This window comes from Mobula hypostoma, chromosome 7 (assembly GCF_963921235.1).
Source record: "Mobula hypostoma chromosome 7, sMobHyp1.1, whole genome shotgun sequence".
Lineage (NCBI taxonomy): Eukaryota > Metazoa > Chordata > Chondrichthyes > Myliobatiformes > Myliobatidae > Mobula > Mobula hypostoma.
Genome location: NC_086103.1, coordinates 72,502,951 through 72,527,466, shown reverse-complemented (window position 1 = coordinate 72,527,466; position 24,516 = coordinate 72,502,951). Strand labels below are relative to the sequence as shown.

At 43.0% G+C, this 24,516-nt stretch overlaps 1 protein-coding gene across 1 annotated transcript in view; it reads right to left on the bottom strand.

Moving 5' to 3' along the window:
- Positions 1–11,602, bottom strand: part of LOC134349379 (pantothenate kinase 3) — a 44,829-nt gene extending 33,227 nt beyond the window's left edge. Inside the window, exon 1 of the mRNA XM_063053586.1 lies at positions 11,104–11,602. Coding sequence (XP_062909656.1) covers positions 11,104–11,131 — 28 coding nt within the window. The 5' untranslated portion in view covers positions 11,132–11,602. The remainder of the gene's footprint in view (positions 1–11,103) is intronic.
- Between the last annotated feature and the right edge of the window lie 12,914 nt (positions 11,603–24,516).

Below are 24,516 nucleotides of genomic sequence, written 5' to 3'. Positions count from 1 at the left end.
ACAGTTTCAAGATAACAAAAAAGAAAAAGTGCCCGAAGCAAAAGTTTGGGCACCCTGCACTGTCAGTACTTAGTAACACCCACTTTGGAAAGTATCACAACTTGTAAACGCTTTCTGTAGCCAGCTACGAGTCTTTCAATTCTTGTTTGGGGGATTTCCGCCCATTCTTCCTTGCAAAAGGCTTCTAGTTCTGTGAGATTCTTGGGTCGTCTTGCATGCACTGCTCTTTTGAGGTAGCTACAGATTCTCGATGATGTTTAGGTCAGGGGACTGTGAGGGCCATGGCAGAACCTTCAGCTTGCGCCTCTTGAGGTAGTCCATTGTGGATTTTAAGGTGTGTTTAGGTTCATTTTCCTGTTGTAGAAGCCATCCTCTTTTCATCTTCGGCTTTTTTTTTTACAGACGGTGTGATGTTTGCTTCCAGAATTTGCTGGTATTTAATTGAATTCATTCTTCCCTCTACCAGTAAATGTTCTCTGTGCCACTGGCTGCAACACAAGCCCAAAGCATGATTGATTCACCCCTGTGCTTAACAGTTGGAGAGGGGTTCTTTTCATGAAATTCTGCACCCTTTTTTCTCCAAACATACCTTTGCTCATTGCAGCCAAAAAGTTCTATTTTAACTTCATCAGTCCACAGGACTTGTTTCCAAAATGCATCAGGCTTGTTTAGATGTTCCTTTGAACCTTTTGAATAGAACTGTTTGGCCGCAATGAGCAAAGGTATGTTTGGAGAAAAAAAAAGGTCCTCCCTTTCTGCAGATGTTATACTATCACTGTTTAGCAATGCCATTCCCCCACCTCTTTTACCTCCCTCCCTGTCCCCTTTGAAACATCTAAACCCCATAATACCCAGCAGCCATGTCTCTGTAATGATCACAACACCACAGTTTCATGTACTGAGTCATGCTTAAAGCTCATCACCCTTGCTCCTGATACTCCTTGAATTAAAAAAAATCCCACTAACTGAAATATTGCCATATCAATTGCCTGTCCTTCCCAACAATCTCTCTACACTCTGACTCAGTTGTTTCCGCCCCACCCCCCCAGATTGTACAGTGGTACAGGTCACACATTCTCTTGTGATGGAGCTTAAACCTCAATAAGTGGTTGCCATTTTTGATAGTGACATTTTACACCAATAAATTTGTCACTGTTGGACCAACATGGGAGCTCAAAGTGATTGAGAGGTAGCTTTGCTCTGAGAAACTCAAAGCTTCCCCAATAGTCTTGCAGCTGCACACACAGACCAATAAAGAGCATTATTTAGGTCTTGGTAGCTGCACAGAATTTCTCTCACAATCCGATCCTGTGACTTGTGGATGGTGAGAAGTATCTGCAAGAAGTTGAATCTTCATTTTAGCATTATTATCCTCTGGTGTGCCTTAGCACCCAGCTTCGTCCACTGACATTCATGGCTCCATCAATCTTCTAAGCATATACAGTTCAACACAGACATCCACCTCCTGTATCCCTTCTGGTTCCAGTTCCAAGTACCATTCACTTCTCCCCTAACAGTTCCCCTTATCACCACCTTAATTTATCAGATTACAGCACTTGTAGCTCTTTGAGTTCCTGCTTTACTCCCTCCACCATCTGTCTCCACCTTAACACTCCACTTCTCTCACCTTACTCCATCTGCCTCCATCTATCATTTAAGATCTTCCACCACTCAAATCCCTCCAAATGAACTACGGCCTGTCAGCTAAAACCCGTCCTCAGTCCAATGACTACCTTGGCCTTTATCTCTTGCTTCTTTTCTCCTATTTATGCTGACCATCTCCCTTTTCCACTCTCAGTGCTGTCGCATGGTTTTGACCTGAAATGTTGTCAATTCCTTTCCTCCCACAAATCTGCTCAACCTGGTGGCTTTCTCAAGCAGATTATCCATTGTGACAGGTACAAGGGTTTCTGTCAGTATTAATGGAAAAACTAACATCACATCTCACAATCATACAACAAAGTTGCATAAAAGGTAGGAGGAAGCATTGACTACTGAAGAGTTCTAAAGTGTATGATGTGGGTGAGGTGAACAGGATCTCACAGTAACGATTGAGCGGAACTCAATGAGTGCAGTGCCATGAGATGGTAAATGAACTACTCCCAATGCTGCAGAAACATTGAAAACTGACAGTAAATCACTGTCACATTGAAGTTGGACACTTATGGTGCTGGACCATGGTTAGGCTGGAGTGATTCACTACTGGAAGTGTATGCAAGCTCGATTTCAACATTTAGTAGCAGTTTGGATAGGTGCATGATTGGAATGGGTGTGGAGGACCATGGTCTGGGGTGTAGGTCGACGGGACTAGGCAGTTTATATGGCCTGGCAAAGATTAGACGGGTTGAAAAGCCTGTTTCTGTGCTGCACTTTTCAATGACTATGAAATGAACGGAATTGAAGACTTAAAAAAGACAAGAGCTGAAGGGAAAAAAAAAATTGGACAACAGAATAATCGCTGATAGGAAAGATGTCACAGGTATTTTTATTTTACTTGAAGGATAGGATGTTTTAGGGATTCTGAGAGGGGAGAGGCCCCATATTCAAGTAGAAGTAGAGAGAAACTATTTGCTCAGTCAGCTAGTATAAGCTAGAGGAAACATGGTGATTAGGAATCGAGTGAAAATACATTGAGGGGCTAAAAACTCTGATGATGCGGAGCCACTGGAAACCTCAGAAGAGATGGAATTTTCAGTTCCTGTTGCACACTTCCTTCCACATGAATGAAACTGTTACCATTAAAGAGAAGTGTAAAAACTAACCAAATTACAAGTCAGCTAGTTAGATACAAGACTTTGTAATCATAGTGCAAAGTTCCAGATTCAATGATCTAGTATAATACATGGTAGAACCATTAAAGTAAAATAAAAAAGTAAAGAAGAAATCTGTTCCCAGCCCTTCTTGACAATTCTTAAGCCATTATTTACATACTAACACAACTTTGCCGCTTATTCTTAATGGCACAAAGTATTTTAGGACCATTTGATCCTCTGAGGACAAAAAGAGAGCATTTCTACCAAATATATCTACAGCAGTAAACAAACTAATCTGTACAAACCCACTTTCCTGCTTTTGTAGTCATAAGTTAATTTTGTCTTTGGATAATGTCTGTGTTCTCTAAATAAATGAGGTATCAAACCTACTGATTTCACTCTCATACAGCATAGCAACAGGTCCTCAAACCCACTGTGCCAACCGTTTGTTGTCTATTTACACTAACTCCATTCTATTCTCCACACATTTCCATCAAGCCTCCCCACCCCCAAGTTTCTAACGCTCACTTACATGACAGGAGAAGTTATTTTTGTGGCGAATTAACAGACCAACCCACACATTTTTGGACAGAGAGGAAACCAGTCCACCCAAGGAATCCCTTGCTGTCATCGGAAGAACGTGCACATTTGAGACTAGGGGTTCCCAAACTTTTAATGCCATGGAGCCTTACCACTAACCAAGGAGTCCATGGATCCCAGGTTGGAAACCCCTGGTCTAGACAGAGAGCATTTGAAGTCAGGATTAAATTCAGATCACTGGAGCCGCAGGACAAGTTTTATGAGTCCATCTTGATAAAGTAGAATCATAACTTGCTTATTTACTGTACAAAGGACATGGCAATCAATCGCCATATTCAGTGCAAGTTTATCACGTACAGCATTCACATTAAACACAACTGTAGGAGCACTTAGAACAAGCATGGATCAACTATGGCTTACCCTTGCCCTTTGTTACAGATTAGTGTATGGATTCCTTCCTCAGTCTAGAGCATAAACTGCTGACTGACATATCAATATGGAACTGAGAAACTGCTGGTGTACCATCTTGCAGACACACTATCAAATCAACACTCCATCAAGAGGAAGCATAAGATCCCCAAACACTAATTCAAAAACAAAGTAGGATACTTCTGATTAATATTTATCCCTGAAACAAAATCTGGCCTGGATGGTGTTCCTGGCAATGTCTTCAGATCCTGAGCAGATTGGCTGGTTGGGAGTATTTGCATACGTTTTTAAATCCATGGTTCTTATTTTCTCCAAGACCACAATCATCCCAGTACCTACAAAATATAAGATAATGTGCCTTAATGACTGCTACTTGATGGGTCTGACATCATGAAATGCTATGGGGCACTAGTCTGGCATGCATTAACTCCAGCCTTCCAGGCTCATCCCTGGAGCATCTGAACTGTAAAGATACAGTTGCAAGAAATAGTTAGTGAACCCTTTGTAATTACCTGGTTTTCTGCATTACTTACTCATAAAAATGTGGTTTAATTAGTAATTTTATGAGTAATTAATGCAGAAAACCAGGTAATTGCAAAGGGTTTACAAACTTTTTCTTGCAACTGCACATTAGACCATTGTTAATAAACTACTATTTCTTCTTCAATACCAGCACAAGAAAACTCATCACCAAACTCTGCACCCTGGGATCAACACCTCACTCTGCAACTGGATTCTCGACTCCTGATCGATAGACCACAATCAGTAAGGATGTGCAGCAACACCTCTGCAATGATTATTCTAAACATTGGTGCTTCACAAGGTTGCAACCTCAGCCCCCGCTCTACTCCTTCTATAAGTATGCAGATACCACTGCAGTGAGCTGTATCTCAAATAACAATGAATTGGAACATGGGAAGGAGATGGAGAACTGGTGATGCCATGACAACAACCGTGCCCTCAATGTCAGCAAAACAAAAGAGCTGGTCACTGATTTCGGGGGGGGGGGGCAATGCATATGCTCCTGTCCACATCAATGTTATTGAGGTGGAGAGCTTCAAGTTCCTAGCAGTGAACATCATCAAACACCTATTCTGGTCCAACCAGGGCTAATAAATCTCACTTCCTTTGGAGACTAAAGAAATTTCACATTTTAGCTGATGCACCATAGAAAGCATCCTACCTGGTTGAATAACAGCTTGAACTGGCAACCTCTCTGCCTGTGCCTGCAAGAAACTGCAGAGGATTTGTGGACACAGGTCAGCATATCACAGGAAGCAGCCTCCCCTCTATGAACACTTGTCTATACTTCTTAATACCTCAGTAATGCAAACACAGTCTGGACATTCTCTTTTCTCCCCTCTCGCTTTGAGCAGAAGATACAAAAGCATAAAAGCATGTACCACCTCACTCAAGGATAGCTTCTACTCTGCTGTTATAAGTTTAGGTCCTACACTGAGGATCAGGAACATTTTTACCCTACAATTAGGCTCCTGAGTTGGTGTGGATAACATCACTCACAACTCTAACTTGATTCTACGACCTTCAGACCCACTGTTAAGGACTATTTATGACTCATATTCTCAGTTTTTTTTATTTGCAGTTTGTCTTCCTTAGCATATCAGTCTAAGTTTACACTTTATGAGGCACCCCCTACACCTAATAAAATGCTCACTGAGTGTATGCTCGTGGTCTTCTGCTGCCAAGGTTCAATGTGTTGTGCTCTTCTGCAGACCACTGTTGTAATAAATGGTTATTTGAGTTCCTGTCACCTTCCTGTCAATCTGGCCAATCTCCTCTGACCTCTCTCATTAACGAGGTGGATGTTTTTGTTTCTCCCATCACTCTCTGTAAACTCTAGAGAAAATCTGAGAAGATCAGCAGTTCTGAGATACTCAAACCACCATGTCTGGCTCCAACAATCATTCCACGGTTAAAGTCACTTAGATCACATTTCTTCCCCATTCCCCAGAACAGATCCTCTGATAAGTTGATGCCAAGGAACTTAAAACTACTGACCCTCTTTTTTTATGGCGTGTGCGTGCTTGTGTGCGCGCATCCGTGCAACGTTGGCAGGACAATGTCTTTTTCATGCCTTTACAAGGGGGAGAGGGAGAGGGAGAGGGAGAGGGAGAGGGAGAGGGAGAGGGAGAGGGAGAGGGAGAGGGAGAGGGAGAGGGAGAGGGAGAGGGAGAGGGAGAGGGGGAGAGGGAGAGGGAGAGGGAGAGGGAGAGGGAGAGGGAGAGGGAGAGGGAGAGGGAGAGGGAGAGGAGGGAGAGGGAGAGGGAGAGGGAGAGGGAGAGGGAGAGGGAGAGGGAGAGGGAGAGGGAGAGGGAGAGGGAGAGGGAGAGGGAGAGGGAGAGGGAGAGGGAGAGGGAGACTGTGTGGCGCGCCACTCCTCACACAGCCATTTCGCAGTATGTTCCCCTTTATTTTACGAGGTCTAGTTGCGATCTCGACACTCAGCCCGGCACGGATGGAAGGCGTACTTGGGAGCGGTCCTGACTGGGTTTGAACCAGGGACCGTTCCAGAGTCCGGCACTGATGTCATTGCGCCACCAGCTGACCACTACTACTGACTCTCTCCACCTCCATTCACCTAATGAGGACTGGCTCATGGACCTCCGGCTTCTTTCTCCTGTATTTGAAAATCAGATCTTTGGTTTTGCTGAAATTCAGTGAGTGGTTGTTGTTGTGACACCACTCGACCAGATTTTCAATCTCTCTCCTATATGCTGATCTGTCACCGTCTTTGATTGGCCAACTTACAATTGGCTCCTGATTACCACACCATCATAAGAATAAATGTGAATGGAACAGGGGGCTAATCCCAGAGGTGCATCTTTGCTGACGGTGATTGAAGAGGAGATGTTGTTGTCAATCCATACTGAGTGAGCTCTGCCAGTGAGGAAATTGCGAATCCAGTTGCATAGTAAAGTATCAAGGCCCAGTTCTTGGAGTATAGTCATGAGTTGAGGGGATGAGAGAGTTGAATGCTAAGCTGTAGTCAGCGAAGAGCATCCAGGCATATATATCTTCATTGTTCTGGGGTTCCAGAGCTGAGTGAAGATCCAATGAAATGACATCTGTTGTTGATCTACTGTGATGGTAGGATAATGGGAACAGATCCAGGTTATTTCTCAGGCAGGAGTTGATATACTTTATAATCAAACTCTCAAAGCAGTTCATCATGGTTAATGTAAGTGCCACTGGATGATAGTCATTGAGGTAGGTCACCTAGACGAGTGAATTGTTCCCTAGTATGATAAGATCCAACAATCTACCTTGTTACGATCTTGCACCTTATTGTTTACCTGTACTTTCTCTGTAGCTGCATTCTGTTATTATTTTACCTTGTTCTACTTCAAAGCACTGTGCAATGACTTGATCTGTAAGAATATTCAAGACAAGCCTTTAGTTATCATGGCGCATGTGACAAAAACAACCCAATTTCATAGCACTGAAGTAGATGATCTGGTTGCTGTTGCATCAGTTGGCAAACTAGCATTAGAGTTTCCAACCTCACCTGTATCCAAACATCATAAATACTAACACACATCAAAGTTGCTGGTGAACGCAGCAGGCCAGGCAGCATCTGTAGGAAGAGGTACAGTCGACGTTTCAGGCCGAGACCCTTCGTCAGGACTAACTGAAGGAAGAATGAGTAAGGGATTTGGAAGTTGGAGGGGGAGGGGGAGATCCAAAATGATAGGAGAAGACAGGAGGAGGAGGGCTGGAGCCAAGAGCTGGACAGGTGATAGGCAAAAGGGGATACGAGAGGATCATGGGACAGGAGGTCCGGGAAGAAAGACAAGGGGGAGGGGGAACCCAGAGGATGGGCAAGGGGTATAGTCAGAGGGACAGAGGGAGAAAAAGGAGAGTGAGAGAAAGAATGTGTGTGTAAAAATAAATAACGGATGGGGTACGAGGGGGAGGTCGGGCACTAGCGGAAGTTAGAGAAGTCAATGTTCATGCCATCAGGTTGGAGGCTACCCAGACGGAATATAAGGTGTTGTTCCTCCAACCTGAGTGTGGCTTCATCTTTACAGTAGAGGAGGCCGTGGATAGACATGTCAGAATGGGAATGGGATGTGGAATTAAAATGTGTGGCCACTGGGAGATCCTGCTTTCTCTGGCGGACAGAGCGTAGGTGTCAGCAAAGTGGTCTCCCAGTCTATGTCGGGTCTCACCAATATATAGAAGGCCACATTGGGAGCACCGGACGCAGTATATCACCCCAGCCGACTCGCAGGTGAAGTGTCGCTTCACCTGGAAGGACTGTCTGGGGCCCTGAATGGTGGTAAGGGAGGAAGTGTAAGGGCATGTGTAGCACTTGTTCCACTTACAAGGATAAGTGCCAGGAGGGAGATCAGTGGGGAGGGATGGGGGGGGGGAGAACAAATGGACAAGGGAGTCGCGTAGGGAGCGATCCCTGTAGAAAGTGGGGGGGGGAGGGAAAGATGTGCTTAGTGGTGGGATCCCGTTGGAGGTGGCGGAAGTTACGGAGAATAATATGTTGGACCCAGAGGCTGGTGGTGTGGTAGGTGAGGACCAGGGGAACCCTATTCCTAGTGGGGTGGCGGGAGGATGGAGTGAGAGCAGATGTACGTGAAATGGGGGAGATGCGTTTGAGAGCAGAGTTGATAGTGGAGGAAGGGAAGCCCCTTTCTTTAAAAAAGGAGGACATCTCCCTTGTCCTGGAATGAAAAGCCTCATCCTGAGAGCAGATGCGGCGGAGATGGAGGAATTGCGAGAAGGGGATGGCATTTTTGCAAGAGACAGGGTGAGAAGAGGAATAGTCCAGATAGCTTTGAGATCATAAATACTAAATTGGCTGCAAAGTACTTTGCGATATCTTGAGGTCATAAAACCCACAATTTACAAAATTCACTCTCCTTTACAGAAATTAACCTGGTTCTCTGGCAAACTGTTTCTGACCTGAGTTATGAAGTTTATTTCTCTTTCTTGCTGCCTGTTCCTAGTATTTTCTTTATTCCTTTTAGAATGGTAGCATCTGCAGTTTTGTTCATTTTCATCTAATTATCCTTGAACATAACTTATATTTTAATGCACAGCCACCCATCTTCAAAATGATTAAATAGAATGGATGGACTTTAAGCATTTAAAGAATTGATTGAGGACCCTGAATTTTCAATTTTTGCTTGATTCATTTGTAATATTGATGAAAATTGTAAAACAATGAACACCATTAAATCTTAACTGGCATACATCTTCAGTCTGTTTATCACTCTCAATTTAAAAACACAGACTGTTGAACCAAAATGGGTGATAGTTGCTGGAGTAGAATGGCAATCAGAAATACTGAATGATTACTAGAAATAAAACACAGATCTAGTGTATTGGACAAGTCAATAGTCAATTTCTTCAAAACATGCTTAATGCCATGAGCTAGAAGAATTCACACAGGCCAATGACTGACACTTTACAAGTTTAATTTATAAACATATTATGGTAATTTGAAAGGGAGAACACAGTACACCTGTGAAGATCCCTGCTGCACTTGATGACCCTGTGATCTCCATCTCAGAGGCCGATGTTAGGCTGTCTTTAAAGGGAGTGAACCCTCGCAAGGCGGAAGGTCCCGATGGAGTACCTGGTAAGGATCTGAAAACCTGTGCCAACCAACTAGCGGGAGTACTCAAGTACATTTTCAACCTCTCACTGCTACATATGGAAGTTCACACTTGCTTCAAAAAGGCAACGATTATACCAGAGCCTAAGAAGAATAATGTGGACTGCCTTAATGACTGTCGCCTGGTAGCACTCACATCAACAGTGATGAAATGCTTTGAGAGGTTGGTCATGACTAGACTGAACCTCTGCCTCAGCAAGGACCTGGACCCACTGCAATTTGCCTATCGCCACAATAGGTCAACGGCAGATGTAATCTCAATGGCTCTCCACATGGCTTTAGACCACCTGGACAACACAAACACCTATGTCAGAATGCTGTTCATTGATTATAGCTCAGCATTTAAAACCATCATTCCCACAATCTTGATTGAGAAGTTGCAGAACCCGGGCCTCTGTATCTCCCTCTGCAATTGAATGCTCGCTTTCCTAACCGGAAGACCACAATCTGTGTGGACTGGTGATAACATATCCTCCTCGTTGACGAACACTGGCGCATCTCAGGGTGTGTGCTTAGCCCATTGTTCTACACTCTCTACACACAACTCTGTGGCTAGGCATAGCTCAAATACCATCTATAAATTTGCTCATAACCATTGTTGGTATAATCTCAGGTGGTGACAAGAGGGTGTACAGGAGTGAGATATGCCAACTAGTGGAGTGGTGGTGCAACAATAACCTGGCACTCAACGTCAGCAAGACGAAAGAGCTAATTGTCTACTTTGAATTTGGAATTAAGACAACAGGATAACATACCAGTTATGTAAGTGCATGCTACCCCAATTCACTACAATATAGACATTAACTATTTATTTTTGGAGAAAGCTATCCTCGATGCCATTCATTCCTATTTATTTGAATATTTCGCTAACTTTTAAAAGCAAGTCAAAATTTACACCAAAATGATAGAAGAGCAGTACATTTAGTTACTTTTTCTCCAGGGTCAGTTATCGAAAGTCAACTTATTGCTCCACTGTATACATAATATTTTCCAAGGATTATACAGAAATACAGAGAAACTGAATTATTTTATAATCCTTAAATTCCCAGTTGCATTACACAGACCAGAAACCAATATAATTGAAAATATTTAATGTCATATTCATTCAAGAGGGGATTTTTTTACAAACATGTCGGCTTGCCACGCTGTTACTCTCGATAAAACTGATAGTATATTTGATTACAGTATTTAGCGATCTCCATCAGATAACGTATCAGACCGACCCTTACACCGCACTCGTATATAAAAGCTCCCCTGTTAAAGGAAAAAATGGTGAATAAAATCTAAAACTGCCAATTCCGCCTTTGTCAGTCAAAGGGATATCTCACTGCGGACGTGATCTCAAGTGGCAAATACACGTTCACACATCCTATCACCCAACATCAAACCAATCTGCACGCCTCTCGCAAACGGGAACACAACGGGTCTCTTCCATTACTATGGTGGCTCTACTTCCTGGGGAAGGAGGAGGGAAACAGAGCAGCGAATGGTTATTTCCTGAAAGATGGTTCTCGGACGTCGTTTCATTTCAGAGGATATTTCACTTCGATTTACTATAAATTGTCTTCCTCGCCCGGAGCTCAAGGCATCGCGCACTGATTAATCGTCAAATAGGCTACGATGCAGAATAAATCGGAATTTTAACTAATCCCAGCCACGGATTGTATCGTGTAATGACGTTATTGTTCGAAGTTAAAAGGGACACGATCAATAAATTAATGCACTCACAGGGTTTCTTGGCGTCTTTGATCTTCATGTTGTTACGGATGATTTACCAGTGGCACGGTAAAGCCCAGTTTGACTCGCCTCAGTGCTATTGATAGACGGAGCTGAACGGATTACCCGAGGGGGAGGGAGGAAAGGAAGGGGCTGTCACGATCGACCGACGGTAAACTAGCGCGGATTGGTGCAGTATTATCGGACGGAGCAGGTCGCAGCCCTCGCCCGGTACCAGCACCAATCCAGCCTTCCTTTCCTCCCTTCTCCTCCCACTGCAGCCAGCCCGCCCGCCCGCCCGGCGTTCGGGGCGCCGGGTGCAGTCCCCACTTCCTTCACCCTTTTCCTTTCGCCGGCAGCTTCGTCACGGCCTCCCCCGCACCCGCAGCCCCTGACGAGCTGCTGAACGGGCAGAGATTGGCCCCGTCCCTCCGCCCTCCGGGGTGCGGCTGACACTCTGTCACCGACCAGCTCCCAGTTCGGCGAGAACGGGGCTACATTCCGCCGACGTCATGCAAAGGCGGGCGGGGGCACGCACCGCCTTCCCTCACGACAGGGAATCGGACTACAACTCGACCCAGGGCGCCCCGCGCGCTCGCCAGGCATCATGGGCCGACGACAGACTTTAATTGACAGGTGGGGCAGCAAGTCAACCGGTTGCTCAATACTCCCGTGATGAGATTGGTTTAGTAGGGTAATTTTCTTTGAATTGTCATTGTGTTTTGTAATCCACAATTTTATCCGGGTTCGTTGTCCTTCTCTAGAAGATAGCTGAACACAACAGTAGAGATATGTTGTAACAGTTGGTGAGACTTCATTTGCAATATTATGTGTCATTTGGCCTCTAAACAAGCGACACTTTATTGTAGAAGATCATTGGAAGATTCGCCATAGAACATTTTTTAAGGCACGGCAGGCCTGTCATTGAAGGGAGATTGAATTATCTTGGTCACTATTGACTTTAGAAGAATGAAAATCAATCAACTATATATGGTGGAAATCTCAAATGAAAAGCTCAACCTGCGAACACTCAGCAGGTCGGTCAGCATCTGTGGAAAGAGAACGGGAAAGAGCCGGTGGTGTAGGTCAACACTGCTTTGTCAGTTTGATGAATCTTCGGAATTTTCTTTTGCACTTCAGGGATGTAGAGGCCTGTTCAATTATTATACTCAAAACATACTGATGTTTGCATGTTAAATGAACTAACATTAGGATTATGGTATTGAAGTCATGTTTGAGGCAGAAGGGGAGCCATGGTCTTGTTGAATGGCAGGGCAGTTTCTCAGAACATAGAACAGTACAGCACAGGAAGAGGCTCCTTGGCCCACAATGTTGTGCTAAACCGCTTAAAATAATGATCAAATGGCCAAACGAAACTAATTTTTTTTGCCTACACAATGTCCATACCTTTCCATTTCCTGCACATTCGTGTGCCTATCCAAACATCTCTTAAAAGTCCTTAATGTAGCTGCCTCCACCACCACCCCAAGGCAGTGCATTTCAGGCATTCATCATTCTCTGTAAAAAAAAAATTTGCCCTTTAGATCTTTTTCAGACTTACCCCCTCACCTTAAATGGATGCGCTGAGAAAAAGATACTGTCTGTCTACTCTCTATGCCTCACACAATCTTATAACCCTCTATACAGGGTTCCCAACCTGGGTCCCACAGACCCGTCGGTTAACGGTAGGGGCATAAAAGAGGTTGGGAACAGATATCCCCTCAACCTCCACCATTCCAGAGAAATCAACACAAGTTTGTCCAACCTCTCCTTATAGCACATACCCTCTAATCCAGGCAACGTCCTGGTAAACACGAGAGATTCTGAAGATGCTGAAAATCCAGAGCAGCAACACACACAATGCTGGAGGAATGCAGAAGGTAGGCATCATCTATTGTAATGAATAAACAGTTGTCATCTCAGGCTAAGACCTTTCAGCAGGACTAGAAAGAAAGGGGGAAGATGCCGGAATAAATAGGTGGGGGGGGGGAGGAGATGAAGGCTAGCTGGAATGTGATAGGTGAAGCCAGGTGGGGAGGAAAGTTCAAGTGCAAGAGAAGAAGGAATGTGACAGGAGAGGAGAGTGGACCATGGGAGAAAGGGAAGGAGGAGACGCACCAGGGGAGATGATAGGCAAATAAGAAGAGGCCAAAGTGGGGAATAGAAGAAGAGGGAAGGGAAAAAGTAAAAAAAAAATACCAGAAGGAGAAATCGATGTTCCTGCCATCAGGTTGGCGACTACCTCGACAGAATATGAAGTGTTTCTTCTCCACCTTGAGGGTGATCTCATCTTGGCAGAAGAGGAGGCCGTGGACCGACATGTTGGAACAAGAATGGGGACAGGATTAAAAAGGCTGGCCATCGGGAAATTCTGCTTTTGGTGGATGGAGTGAAGGTGCTCAACAAAGTGATCTTCAATTTGCATTGGTTCGCACTAATGTTAAGGAGGCCACATCGGGAGCACTGGATACAATAGACAACCCCAAGAAATTTGCGGGTGAAGTGTTACCTCACTAGGAAGGACTGTTCAGGGCCTTGAATAGAGGTGAGGGAGGAGAGGAATGGGGAGATGTAGCATTTCTGTCGCTTCCAGGGATATATACCAAGAGGAAGGTTAGTGGGGAAGGACAAATGGACAAGGGAATCACAGAGGGGGAGATCCCTGTGGAAAGCAGAGAGTGGGAGAGGTAAAGATGTGTTTGGTGGTAAGGTCCTGTTGAAGATGGCGGAAGTCACAGAGAATGTTGGATGCTGAGGCTGATGGGATGGTAGGTGAGGACAAGAGCAACTCTATCCCTGCTAAGGGGGCGGGAAGATGGGGTGAGTGCAGATGTCTGAGGTGCAGAGGAGATGCAGGGATGAGAACAGCATCAATGTTGGAGGAAGGGAAGCCCTGTTCTTTGAAGAGGAAGGACACTGGTAATGTGCTGGAAAACCTCATTCTGGCAACAAATGCAATGGAGACAAAGGTAGTGAGAAAAATGAATAGCATTTTTACAGGAAACAGGTATATTCAAGATAGCCATGGCAATTGGTAGGTTTATAAAAGATATTGGTAGACAGTTTGTCTCCTGTGATGGAGACAGAGAGATCAAGAAAGGTGATCGAGGGAGGTGTCGGAAATGGACTAAGTGAATTTAAGGGCAGGTTGGAAATTGGAGGCAATGTTGATGAAATTGACAAGCTCAGCATGGGTGCATAAAGTAGCACCAGTGCAGTCATCATAGTGCAGAAAGGGTCAGTCAGCATTATCAGGGAAGGCTTGGAATATGGACTGCTCCCTGTAGCCAATAGAAAACAGACATTGCTGGGGCCCATACGGGTAACTATGGCTACACCTTGAGTTTGGAGAAAGTGGGAGGAGCTGAAGGAGAAATAGTTGAGGGTGAAGAGTAGTTCTGCCAGTTGGAGGAGGGTTGTGGTGCTTCAGCAAGGTAGAGGTCAGTCCGCCACAGTACAACATCACCTCCTTTGCGAGTTTGATGGTAAGGTTGGGATTGGTATGGAGAGAATGGAGGGGTAAGGTTGAGGAGGACAGCGAGGCGCTGAAGTCTAGTCGGTTGATGTCTCATTGACAGTTACAGATGAAAAGATCTTGGGCAGGCAGAGAACTAGGGTGGGATGTCAAAGAAGAGGAGGAGGGTTGGAGATGGGAGAAGGGGTCATCGGTGCAGTGGGGGGGAATTCTTGCCAAAGAAGAGAAGCTTGATACTGTGGCGGGTACGGAACTCACTGAGGAGCTGGCGAAGGGAGTCAAAGGTAAGGTTCTTGCTGAGATCAGAACATTCTGCCTCAGGGAGGAGAAGGTCGAAGGGAATGATGAAAGCACATGCTGGTAAACCTCTTCTGCACGTTCTCCAAAGTCTCAACATCCTTCCAATAATGGGGGGGGGGCAGAACTCACAAAATACTCCAGATGAGGCCTAACTAGAATTTTATAAAGCTGCAACATAACTTCCTAACTCTGCCATGAACGATCCCAAGCCCAACCGCAAGAGGAGGGTGAGCATGAGGCTAGCAACCCCATCCTGTAAAACCCAGTGCTACAGAAATGCCAACGACAGCTCCCAAGACCTTATCCTTGGGAGAGGAAGTATACCCCAAGAAGATGGAGTACACCTGCAAAAACCTGAAAGACTGGCCCAGGACAAAGGACTCTGACAACCTGCTGTCGGTGGCCTATGTCTCAGTAGGGGTGATGGGAAGATAAAGAAGTAGAAGGAGAAGAAGAGGAAGAACCACCTTACTCATCAACACTGTTAAGTGTCTTTCCTTAACAGTATACTGTCTGTCTACATTTGACCTACCCAGGCACAACGCTTCACATTTGGCTGGGTTAAACTCTATCCGCCATTTCTCTGCCCATATATGCAACGGATCTATATCCCACTGTGTTCTTTTCCAGTCTTCTATGCTATCCACAACACCACTGATATTCATATCATCGGTAAACTTACTAACATATCCATCTACATTTTCATCCAGGTCATTTATATACATCACGAACACCCAAGGTCCCAGTGCAGATCCAAGTGGAACAGCACTAATCACAGACCTCCAACTATAGTAAGTCCCATTGACTATTATCTGGTGTCTATAGGCAAACCAGTTATGAATCCAAAGGACCAATTCACCATTGATCACATGCATCTTAATCTTCTGGAGGAGCCTCCCATGAGCGACCTTGTCAAACACCTTAATAAAATCCATTTAGACATCAGCCTCCAACTTCATCAATCACCCTTGACCACTCATCAAAAAGAACAATCAAATTAGTAAGATACGACTTGCCCCTCACAAAGTCACACTGGCCCTCCCTAATTAGGCCATTGTTTTCCAAATGCTTATAAATTCTATCCCTAATTCTCTCCAGTAATTTCCCTTCCACTGAAATGACGCTCACTGGCCTATGGTTTCCAGGATTATCCCTGGTTCCCTTCTTGAATAATGGAACAATATTAGCTCTCACCAGTCCTCTGGCGAGCAAGGACAGGAAGATATCGACCAAGACTCCAGCAATCTTATCTCTTGCCTCTCTCAATAACCTAGGGTATATGCTATCAAGCCCTGGGGACTTATCTAAATGCTCTTTAAGAGACCCAAAGCTACTTCCTCCTTAATCTTGAAGTGCCCTCTAGCTTATTAATACACTCAGAACTGATCTTCCTATCCACCATATCATTTTCCTCGGTAAATACTGATGTAAAGTACTCATTAAGGACCTCATTCATCTCCTCCACATCCAAACAAATTTTCCCTCCTTTATCCTTGAGTGGCCCTACCCTTTCCCTAGTTGTCCTCTTGCTCTTAATGGATGTATAGAATGTCTTGGCATTCTCTTTAATCCTACTTGCCAAGGACTGGTCATGGCCCCTCCTGTCTTTTGTAATTCCCTTCTTGAGTTCCTTTAATGGCTTCTTTATAATTCATAACAGCTCTGTTTGATTCTGGTTTCCTAAGCTTCATATACTTTTCCTTTTTCTTCTTGACCAAATTTATCACCTTACTGCATATGCAAGATTCTCTTATCTTGCCATCCTGGTCCTTCCTTCTGACTAGAACATACCTGTCCTGTAATCTGTGCAGTTGGTCTGTAAACACCCTTCACGTCAGATGTGGACTTGCACAAAAACGGCTGTTCCCAATTAACTCTCTCTAGTTCCTGACTAATACTTGTGTAATTTGTTCTGCTTCAATTTAATACTTCCCCAAAAGGTCCATACTTACCTTATCTATAGCTAACTTAAAACTTAACAATTTGTGGTCACTGTTCCCTAACTGCTCACCCACCAAGAGGATGATCACATGGCTAGGCTCATTACCCAACAGTAGTATGGCCCTCCTCTTGTTGGACTATCTACATACTGATTTAAGAAGCCCTCCTGGATGCACCTAACAAATTCTGTTCCATCTAGACTTCTTGCACTAAGATCCCAGTTTATATTAGAGAAGTTGTAGTCTCCCATGACAATAATCCCATTGTTTTTACACCATCCCTTAAACTGCCTGCACATCTTTTCCTCAATGTCCTGGTGGTTATTGCAGGATCTGTGGTACGATCCCATTGGAGTGATTGCACCTTTCCTCTCCATCCCTCCACTTTCTGACCAGGTGCTCTGGTTTTATTCCCTCTGTCAAACTAGTTTGAACCAGCCCTTGATAAAACCTTTCTTGACTTCTTATGCAAGTAGCTAAGAAATGTCATGGGCATAAATATTTGAATACCTTGGAATTTGTCTTCACAGTTTCATTGAAAGAATCAAATGATATATATTTTTTAACCCAACATCGGGGCCGGATATAGCTCTTTCCCACCACCTTTATGGTGACCATCAAGTATCCATCTACACTAATCCCATTCTCCAGCCTTCTGTATCCTACAGTTCAAGTACTTGTACACGTACTTAGCAATAAGTTGTGACAGTACTTGCTTGTTACTCTGTCACGAAATATGCTCCAGACTTCAATCAGCTGGGTGGGGAAAAAGAAAATCATCCTGAAAACCCTTCTAAACCTCCCAGCTATACGCCTCGGAATTTATTATAATTCCATCAGGTCTCAGCTCAGCCTCCTCTGTGCCTAGGCGACCAGCCCAGTCTATCCTACCTTTCAGGACTGAAGTGTTCTACCCCAGGCATAACTTGGTGAAATCTCCGTGCCACCCTCTGTGTCCTATAGTTTGGCAACTAGAACCAGATAGATTATTTCAGCAACACACATAAAAAAATGCTGGTGAATACAGCAGGCCAGGCAGCATCTATAGGAAGAGGTACAGTCAACTTTTCGGGCCAAGACCCTTCGTCAGGACTAATTGAAAGAAGAGATAGAAAGAGATTTGAAAGTGGGAGGGGGAGGGGAGATCTGAAATGATAGGAGAAGACAAGAGGGGGAGGGATGGAGCTGAGAGCTGGACAGTTGATTGGCAAAAGGGATATGAAGCTGGAGAAGGGAGAGGATCATGGGACGGGATGCTTAGGGAGAAAGAAAGGGGAGGGGAGCCCAGAGGATGGGCAAGGAGTTATAGTGAGAGGGATAGAGGGAGAAAAAAGAGAAAAATAAATAAGGGATAGGGTACGAAGGGGAGGTGGGGCATTAACGGAAGTTAGAGAAGTCAATGTTCATGCCATCAGGTTGGAAGCTACCCAGACGGAATATAAGGTGTTGTTCCTCCAACCTGAATGTGGCTTCATCCTGACAGTAGAGGAGGCTGTGGATAGACATATCAGAATGGGAATGGGACGTGGAATTAAAATGTGTGGCCACTGGGAGATCCTGCTTTCTCTGGCTGACAGAGCCCTTCCCACTTTCAAATCTCTTTCTTTCTCTTCTTTCAGTTAGTCCTAATGAAGGGTCTCAGCTCGAAACGTCGACTGTACCTCTTTCTAGAGATGCTGCCTGGCCTGCTGAGTTCACCAGCATTTTTTATGTGTGTTGCCTGAATTTCCAGCATCTGCAGACTTCCTCGTGTTTACATTATTTCAGCGGCGGCCTGCCCAATGTTTTATAAACTTACACCATAAATTCCCTGCTCTTACAGTCTACCTTGGCTAAATAAGGCAAGTTTCCATGTTTCTTCTTAATGTCATATCTATTTATGATAAAACCTTCAAGGATCTTTGAATTTGTACATCAAGATCCCTCCATTCCTCTCATTTTCTTGTGCTATTTGTGTGTATCTAAGCTTTGTACTCTTGGGATTAAATTCCATTTCATAGAGTAATACAGCATAGAAGCAGGCCTTTCAGACCAACTGATCCATGCCAGCTACAGCTTACTCCTTGCTCGTCCCAGTTGCCCACATTTGGCCGTAAACCTGAAAGCCCCTCCCCTCCGTGTACCTACCAAAATGCTTCATAAATGTTGCTATTGTATCTGCATCGACCTCTTCTACTTGCAGCTTATTCCAGGTACATACTGTCCTCTATCTCTCGGGTCCCTTTTAAATCTCTCCCCTCTTGTATCTGAGTCCTCTAATTTTTGATTCCCCAACCGCAAGGAGAGGACTATGACTGTCATACTCCTCATGATTTTATAAACTTTTATGTGTCACCCTTATTTTCCTATGCTCCATTTCTAGTCTAGCCAACCTCTCCCCATAACTCAGGCTCTCTAGTCCAGGCAGCTTCCTTGTATATCTCTCCTGCACCCTCTCCAGCCTGACGATGTTTTTTCTGTAAATGGGTGACTAAAACTGTACACGATACTTCAAGTTCTGTCTCAGCGATGACTTGTGTAACTGCAACATAGTGTCCTGGCTGCTAAGAAATACATGCAAAATGCTGGAGAAACTCAGCAGGTCGGACAGCAGCTAAGGAGGTGAACAAACAGTCATCAGTTTAGGCCATGACCCTTTATTAGGACTGGAAAAAAGGGGACAGAAGGAAGAATAAGAAGGTGGGGGGAAGAGGAAGAGGACTACAAGCTCTTCTTCCATTCACCACTCCCTTCTTACCGCTTCTTCTCATCTGCCTGTTGCTTCCTCCTGATGCCCTTCCTCTTTCCCTTTCTCCCGTGATCCACTCTCTTCTTCTATCAGATTCCTTCTTCTCCAGCTCTTTACCTTTTCCGTCTATCACCTCCCAGCTTCTTACTTCGTATCCTCCCCTCCCCACCCATCTGACTTTGCCTATCAGCTTCAAACTTGTACTCCTTCCCATCTTCCCATTTTGTTATTCTGTCTTCTTCCACTTTCCTTTCCAGTTCTGATGAAAGGTCTTGGCCTGAAATGTTGACTGTTTATTCACGTCCATAGATGTTTCCTGACCTGCTGAGTTTCTACAGTATTTTGTACATGTTACTTTGGATATCCACCATCAGCAGACTCTCTTGTGTTATTTGAATTTCATATGCTATTTTCAATTGGCCTGAATAGAAAAAGCACCCTGCAGTAGGTTTCTTCCTAACAATCAAAGTAAAGTAAAGGCATCCATTCGTCTTGCGAGATCTGCGCCTGGAAAGTCTTCACTCTCCAGGGCGCAGACCTGGGCAAGGTTGTATGGAAGACCAGCAGTTGCCCATGCTGCACATCTCCCCTCTCCACGACACCAATGTTGTCCAAGGGAAAGGCATTAGGACCCATACAGCTTGGCACCAGTGTCGTCGCAGAGCAATGTGTGATTAAGTGCCTTACTCAAGGACACAACACGTTCCCTCGGCTGGGGCTTGAACTAGCAACCTTCAGGTCGCTAGTCTAATGCCTTAACCACTTGGCCACATTCCTAACAATCATCCACTAGCAATATTGGTATGATCAACACATTTTTAATCAAGAACTCCATATTTAGATCTAAGTCATCAATTAACTATAAAAATAAGGAGTATTGTTAAAATACACTTCTCCCTGTCTTCATGGTAGAAAAAATTTTGTCAGCTCTTGGTTGCCTGCTAGTGAGCCAATTTTAGATTCAATATTGCCATTTTCCATTGGGTCAAATGAATTTTTATTTCTCAGATTGATTTGGCCGTTTTGAACTTTGGCAAATGTCATGCTAAAAAAATATCAATGTAGGTTATATTAATCAGATATTCCCATAGATCTCGCCAAAGTTATAGAATAAAGAAAAAAAAATTATAACAAATTAGTTCACCCCTTGCTGGAGCTGTGAGTTTGGTTCTAGGCTGCAAATTGTATGAACAATATGGCTGCTTTGTAGAGGAAACAGAAGGGATTTCTTGGAATCCTTCCAGATTTGAGGAAAGTAGAATTATTTGAATAAACTCAAAGAGCAAGGGTTGTTCTTCTTGGAAATGAGTTAATTTGATAGGGATGTGTAAAGCCATGACATTTTAGATGAAGGCAGTAAAGAGAAATATTTTCTAAATTTTCAGCAAGGCGCAAATGAAGCTAAAATAATGTGGAAAAAGTTTTACACCTAGAGTAGTTAGGATTTGGAATACAGAGTGGAAGATATAAATTCAGTAGTACCTGACAAAAGGGATGGACATTAGTATTGAACAGTTATGCATAAGCAGTAGGTGGAGTTGGATTAACTGATTGCTCTTTGAAAAAAATTGGTATGGCTGAAGGGCTGATTTACACTATTTCTGTGCTATACTGTCTATGATTTTATAAATGGTTTTCAATGTATTTTCATGAAGACAAGTGATGGAAAAAGATTGACAGTTTTAAGGATGTACTTTAATTACCCAGCAATTCCTGTATCCCAAAAAAATCCCAGAGAAAATTGTATGGAAGTCTAGAATTCAATAGTTCCCAGAGTACAGGACTAGGATCATGCAGGCTGTTTATTTTTACACATCCATGATCACAATAGACAGCAAATTTTTTCGAAAGTTTTGCTTCCTCAGAAATTTTCTTTGTTTATGATAAACCACTTGAAGCCAAACACAAGTATAATTTCAGACTACTTGTATCACATAGGAATTTGGAGAAACAAGAAATTAACTTTTATTGAATATAATGTGCTTAATTCCATAATGGTGCTGACACTTTGCTAAACTAAGGTTTGTTCAAGTATGCTAAAAATGTTTTGTTGATGATTTTTGTTTGCATACAGTGTGTGAGACTTCTCGCTTAAGAGTCCAACAATAATCAGCCAGCATTGATGGATTCCAGTTGCCCTGTCACTGTTTTTCCATGATCACAATGTCCTGTTGAAACCTTTCACCATATTCGTCACTGACAGCGACAACATTTACAGGGAAGAAGTTTAAATGGAAATGCAGAAAACGAATCTTTAGTGACATGTTGCACTTCATGTATTTGCATGCTTGAAACATGTTATCAACCAGCTGCACATAGTTTAGTACTCTGCAGTTGCTAAAAAAAAATCAACGTCTTTCACCTTCCATGCGATTTTCTCCAGTCCCATTAGAAGTTCTTCAAATTTCCTGCTGTTAATGATCTGTTTGATTTGGGACCATCAAAAATCCCTCCTTTAATCTTGGAACCAGTTATTCTGACTTGAATTATGAATTGAAATAACAAATATAGGCAATTAAAAAAAAAGGCGTGGTGATTTTCACGATCAGCAGCCTAACATCCATAAGATGTTGTCCAGTGTAACGTGCTTTCACCCTGGTCTCATGAAAATAATTCCTCTTGCAGCATTGTGGTTTCTTTTCCACTGTTTCTGCCTGAGAATTGCTGAGTGTGGGAGACATTTTTAGTATCCATTAACAGATCTCTAATGTGTGGGAATTAAATTTCAATTTCTGAGATATGCTTTTTGTTCCTTAATTTTTATATTAAAAAGTATCAGATCCATCTCCAAAAGACTTTGAATTCAAAGTCTTAGACACAAGAGAATCTGCAGATGCTGGAAGTCTTGAGCAACACATAAAACATTCTGGAGGAACTCAGCAGGTCAGGCAGCATCTATGGAGGGAAATACAGTAACAGTCGACAGTTTACAGCAGTCTTGGCCTGAATCATTGACTGTTTTTCCAGCTCCACAGATGCTGCCTGCCTTGTTGAGTTCCTCCAGCATTTTGCATGGATTAGCTGTCTGTTTTTGAAGTTCACATCTGGACTCAGTTGCAGCAAATCCTTTGCTGTTCTGATTGCAGGATTTGGATTCATTTAGGAAGTAGTGAAAACTTCTTGAAATGCACTAGTGAATCTTGAATATTGTTAAGAAAGTCTTGTTTATTTGAGGAAACTGTACATTCTGCATCTGGGCAGTGTAAGTTACACCTCACATCCAAGAGTAGCACAGATGAAGCTAAATATTGAAAGTCACTGCCAACCACATAAGGGCCAGTTTTAACCCATCCAGTTGTACTCTCTGTTGGTCATTGGGAATGAGTCACTGAGCTGCTTTTGATATTTCTATCTTGTTTTGAAGGCAAAGGTTTCAAATAATTTATGCCTCTGAACTAACTCTAATAAAATCAATTGTCATGGAGTGTAGATTATTCAAGTGGGGAACTACTAGAAGAGTCTTCAGAATCCCAATTGTGGCAGAACAATTTATCAAGATAATGTCTGTTAGCCATGAGAGGAGTTGTGGTGATTGTGAGAAAAACAGCCTGTTAACCCCATAAGTTAATTCATCTTTAATAGTATCGCAGCTTTTTCAGTTGCCTGTGGCATTTCATTCCACAAACAATCAACTGAAAAGAGAAAAAACATGGTTCTGTGTAGGGAGAATAAGTCAATATACCAACAGAATGAAGCAACACTCACTTGTAGCAAGGCAAGGGAAGAAATCAGTGACTGGAGGCAGTCTTTTTTTCATTTGTTTTTCATTTTTATATGCTCTATTTCTTTATATCTCGGAGTATATTTTGTATTTTGTCTTGTTTATTGTCCAAATTGTCAGGGAATATTGCTTTCTAATGCTCTTCCTGTGTTATTAGAGGTTTAATTGTCAGTGTTCTGACATTGTGTGATTCAATTATTTTGCTGCCGGTCTCTTTCCTATTTTGAAATAAAGATCTGCATCTGTCCAAACAACTTACGAAGATGAAGAATCTTTGTGCAAATTTCACTCTGCACATATTATTATCAAACTGGCCTCAATGTGGAAATTATGTGTAATTATGGATTTTGTGGTTACAGTTTGATCAATTTATAAATTACTCTTTGTTTTTACATTCATTGTATTCCAATTCTGTCAACTTCCTTCCATTGATTCTCAAGCTTCAGTAACATTTCCACTTTTCACTTTGAGAAAACCAATTTCTTACTGAAGCAGCATGACAAGATTATCTGGTCACTTCTGTCTTGGGTTAACATTCTGGTTACAGGTACCTCTCTGATAGCAGAGGAGGGAAAATAAAGAAAATGTTTGAGAGCCCAGAGAGACAGGATTAAAGGTGGATTGTAGGACCTTATTATAATAATGAAGACTGCACACCCTTGAGAGATTTTAAATATTCCATAGAATGGCATGGGGTCAATAAAAGAAAGTTTTTAAATTAACATGGGAGAGGAAAAAAAAATCATGCTATAAATTTGGGAAATATTGTTGCCTAGATACTCTTCACAATGATAGTGCACAATTCTCATTTTGATATCTCTTATGCAATTTGTACCACACTGACAGTGTGTTGCATTCTGAGAACACTGAAAGAGGCCTTCAGTGGAAGATTGAGGCTTGCCTTGGTGCTAATTTAAGGAACTGGGATTTCTCGGGTGCCTTTGGGAAAATTTGAAGCAGCCTCCAGAGGTAATTTTAACTTCCTTAAACATCAGCTGTCTGCAAACATTCTGCTATTATACACACTACTACAAAGCATTTAGATATATATTGTATAAGCACATGTTTAGTCATTTCTCTGATGAAATCCACAGAATTGTGGCTTTATCCTCTTTTGGTTTTAGTGATTTGCTAATTGTTTTCTTGTTTTATGTGCCAGCTATATTTATTTTCTTCTGAAGCTTATTCTCTATTTAAGTGTCCATATTGAATAAGTGTGTCCTCATCCATTTACCAGGAACAGTGAGGCACTTGAATTCTC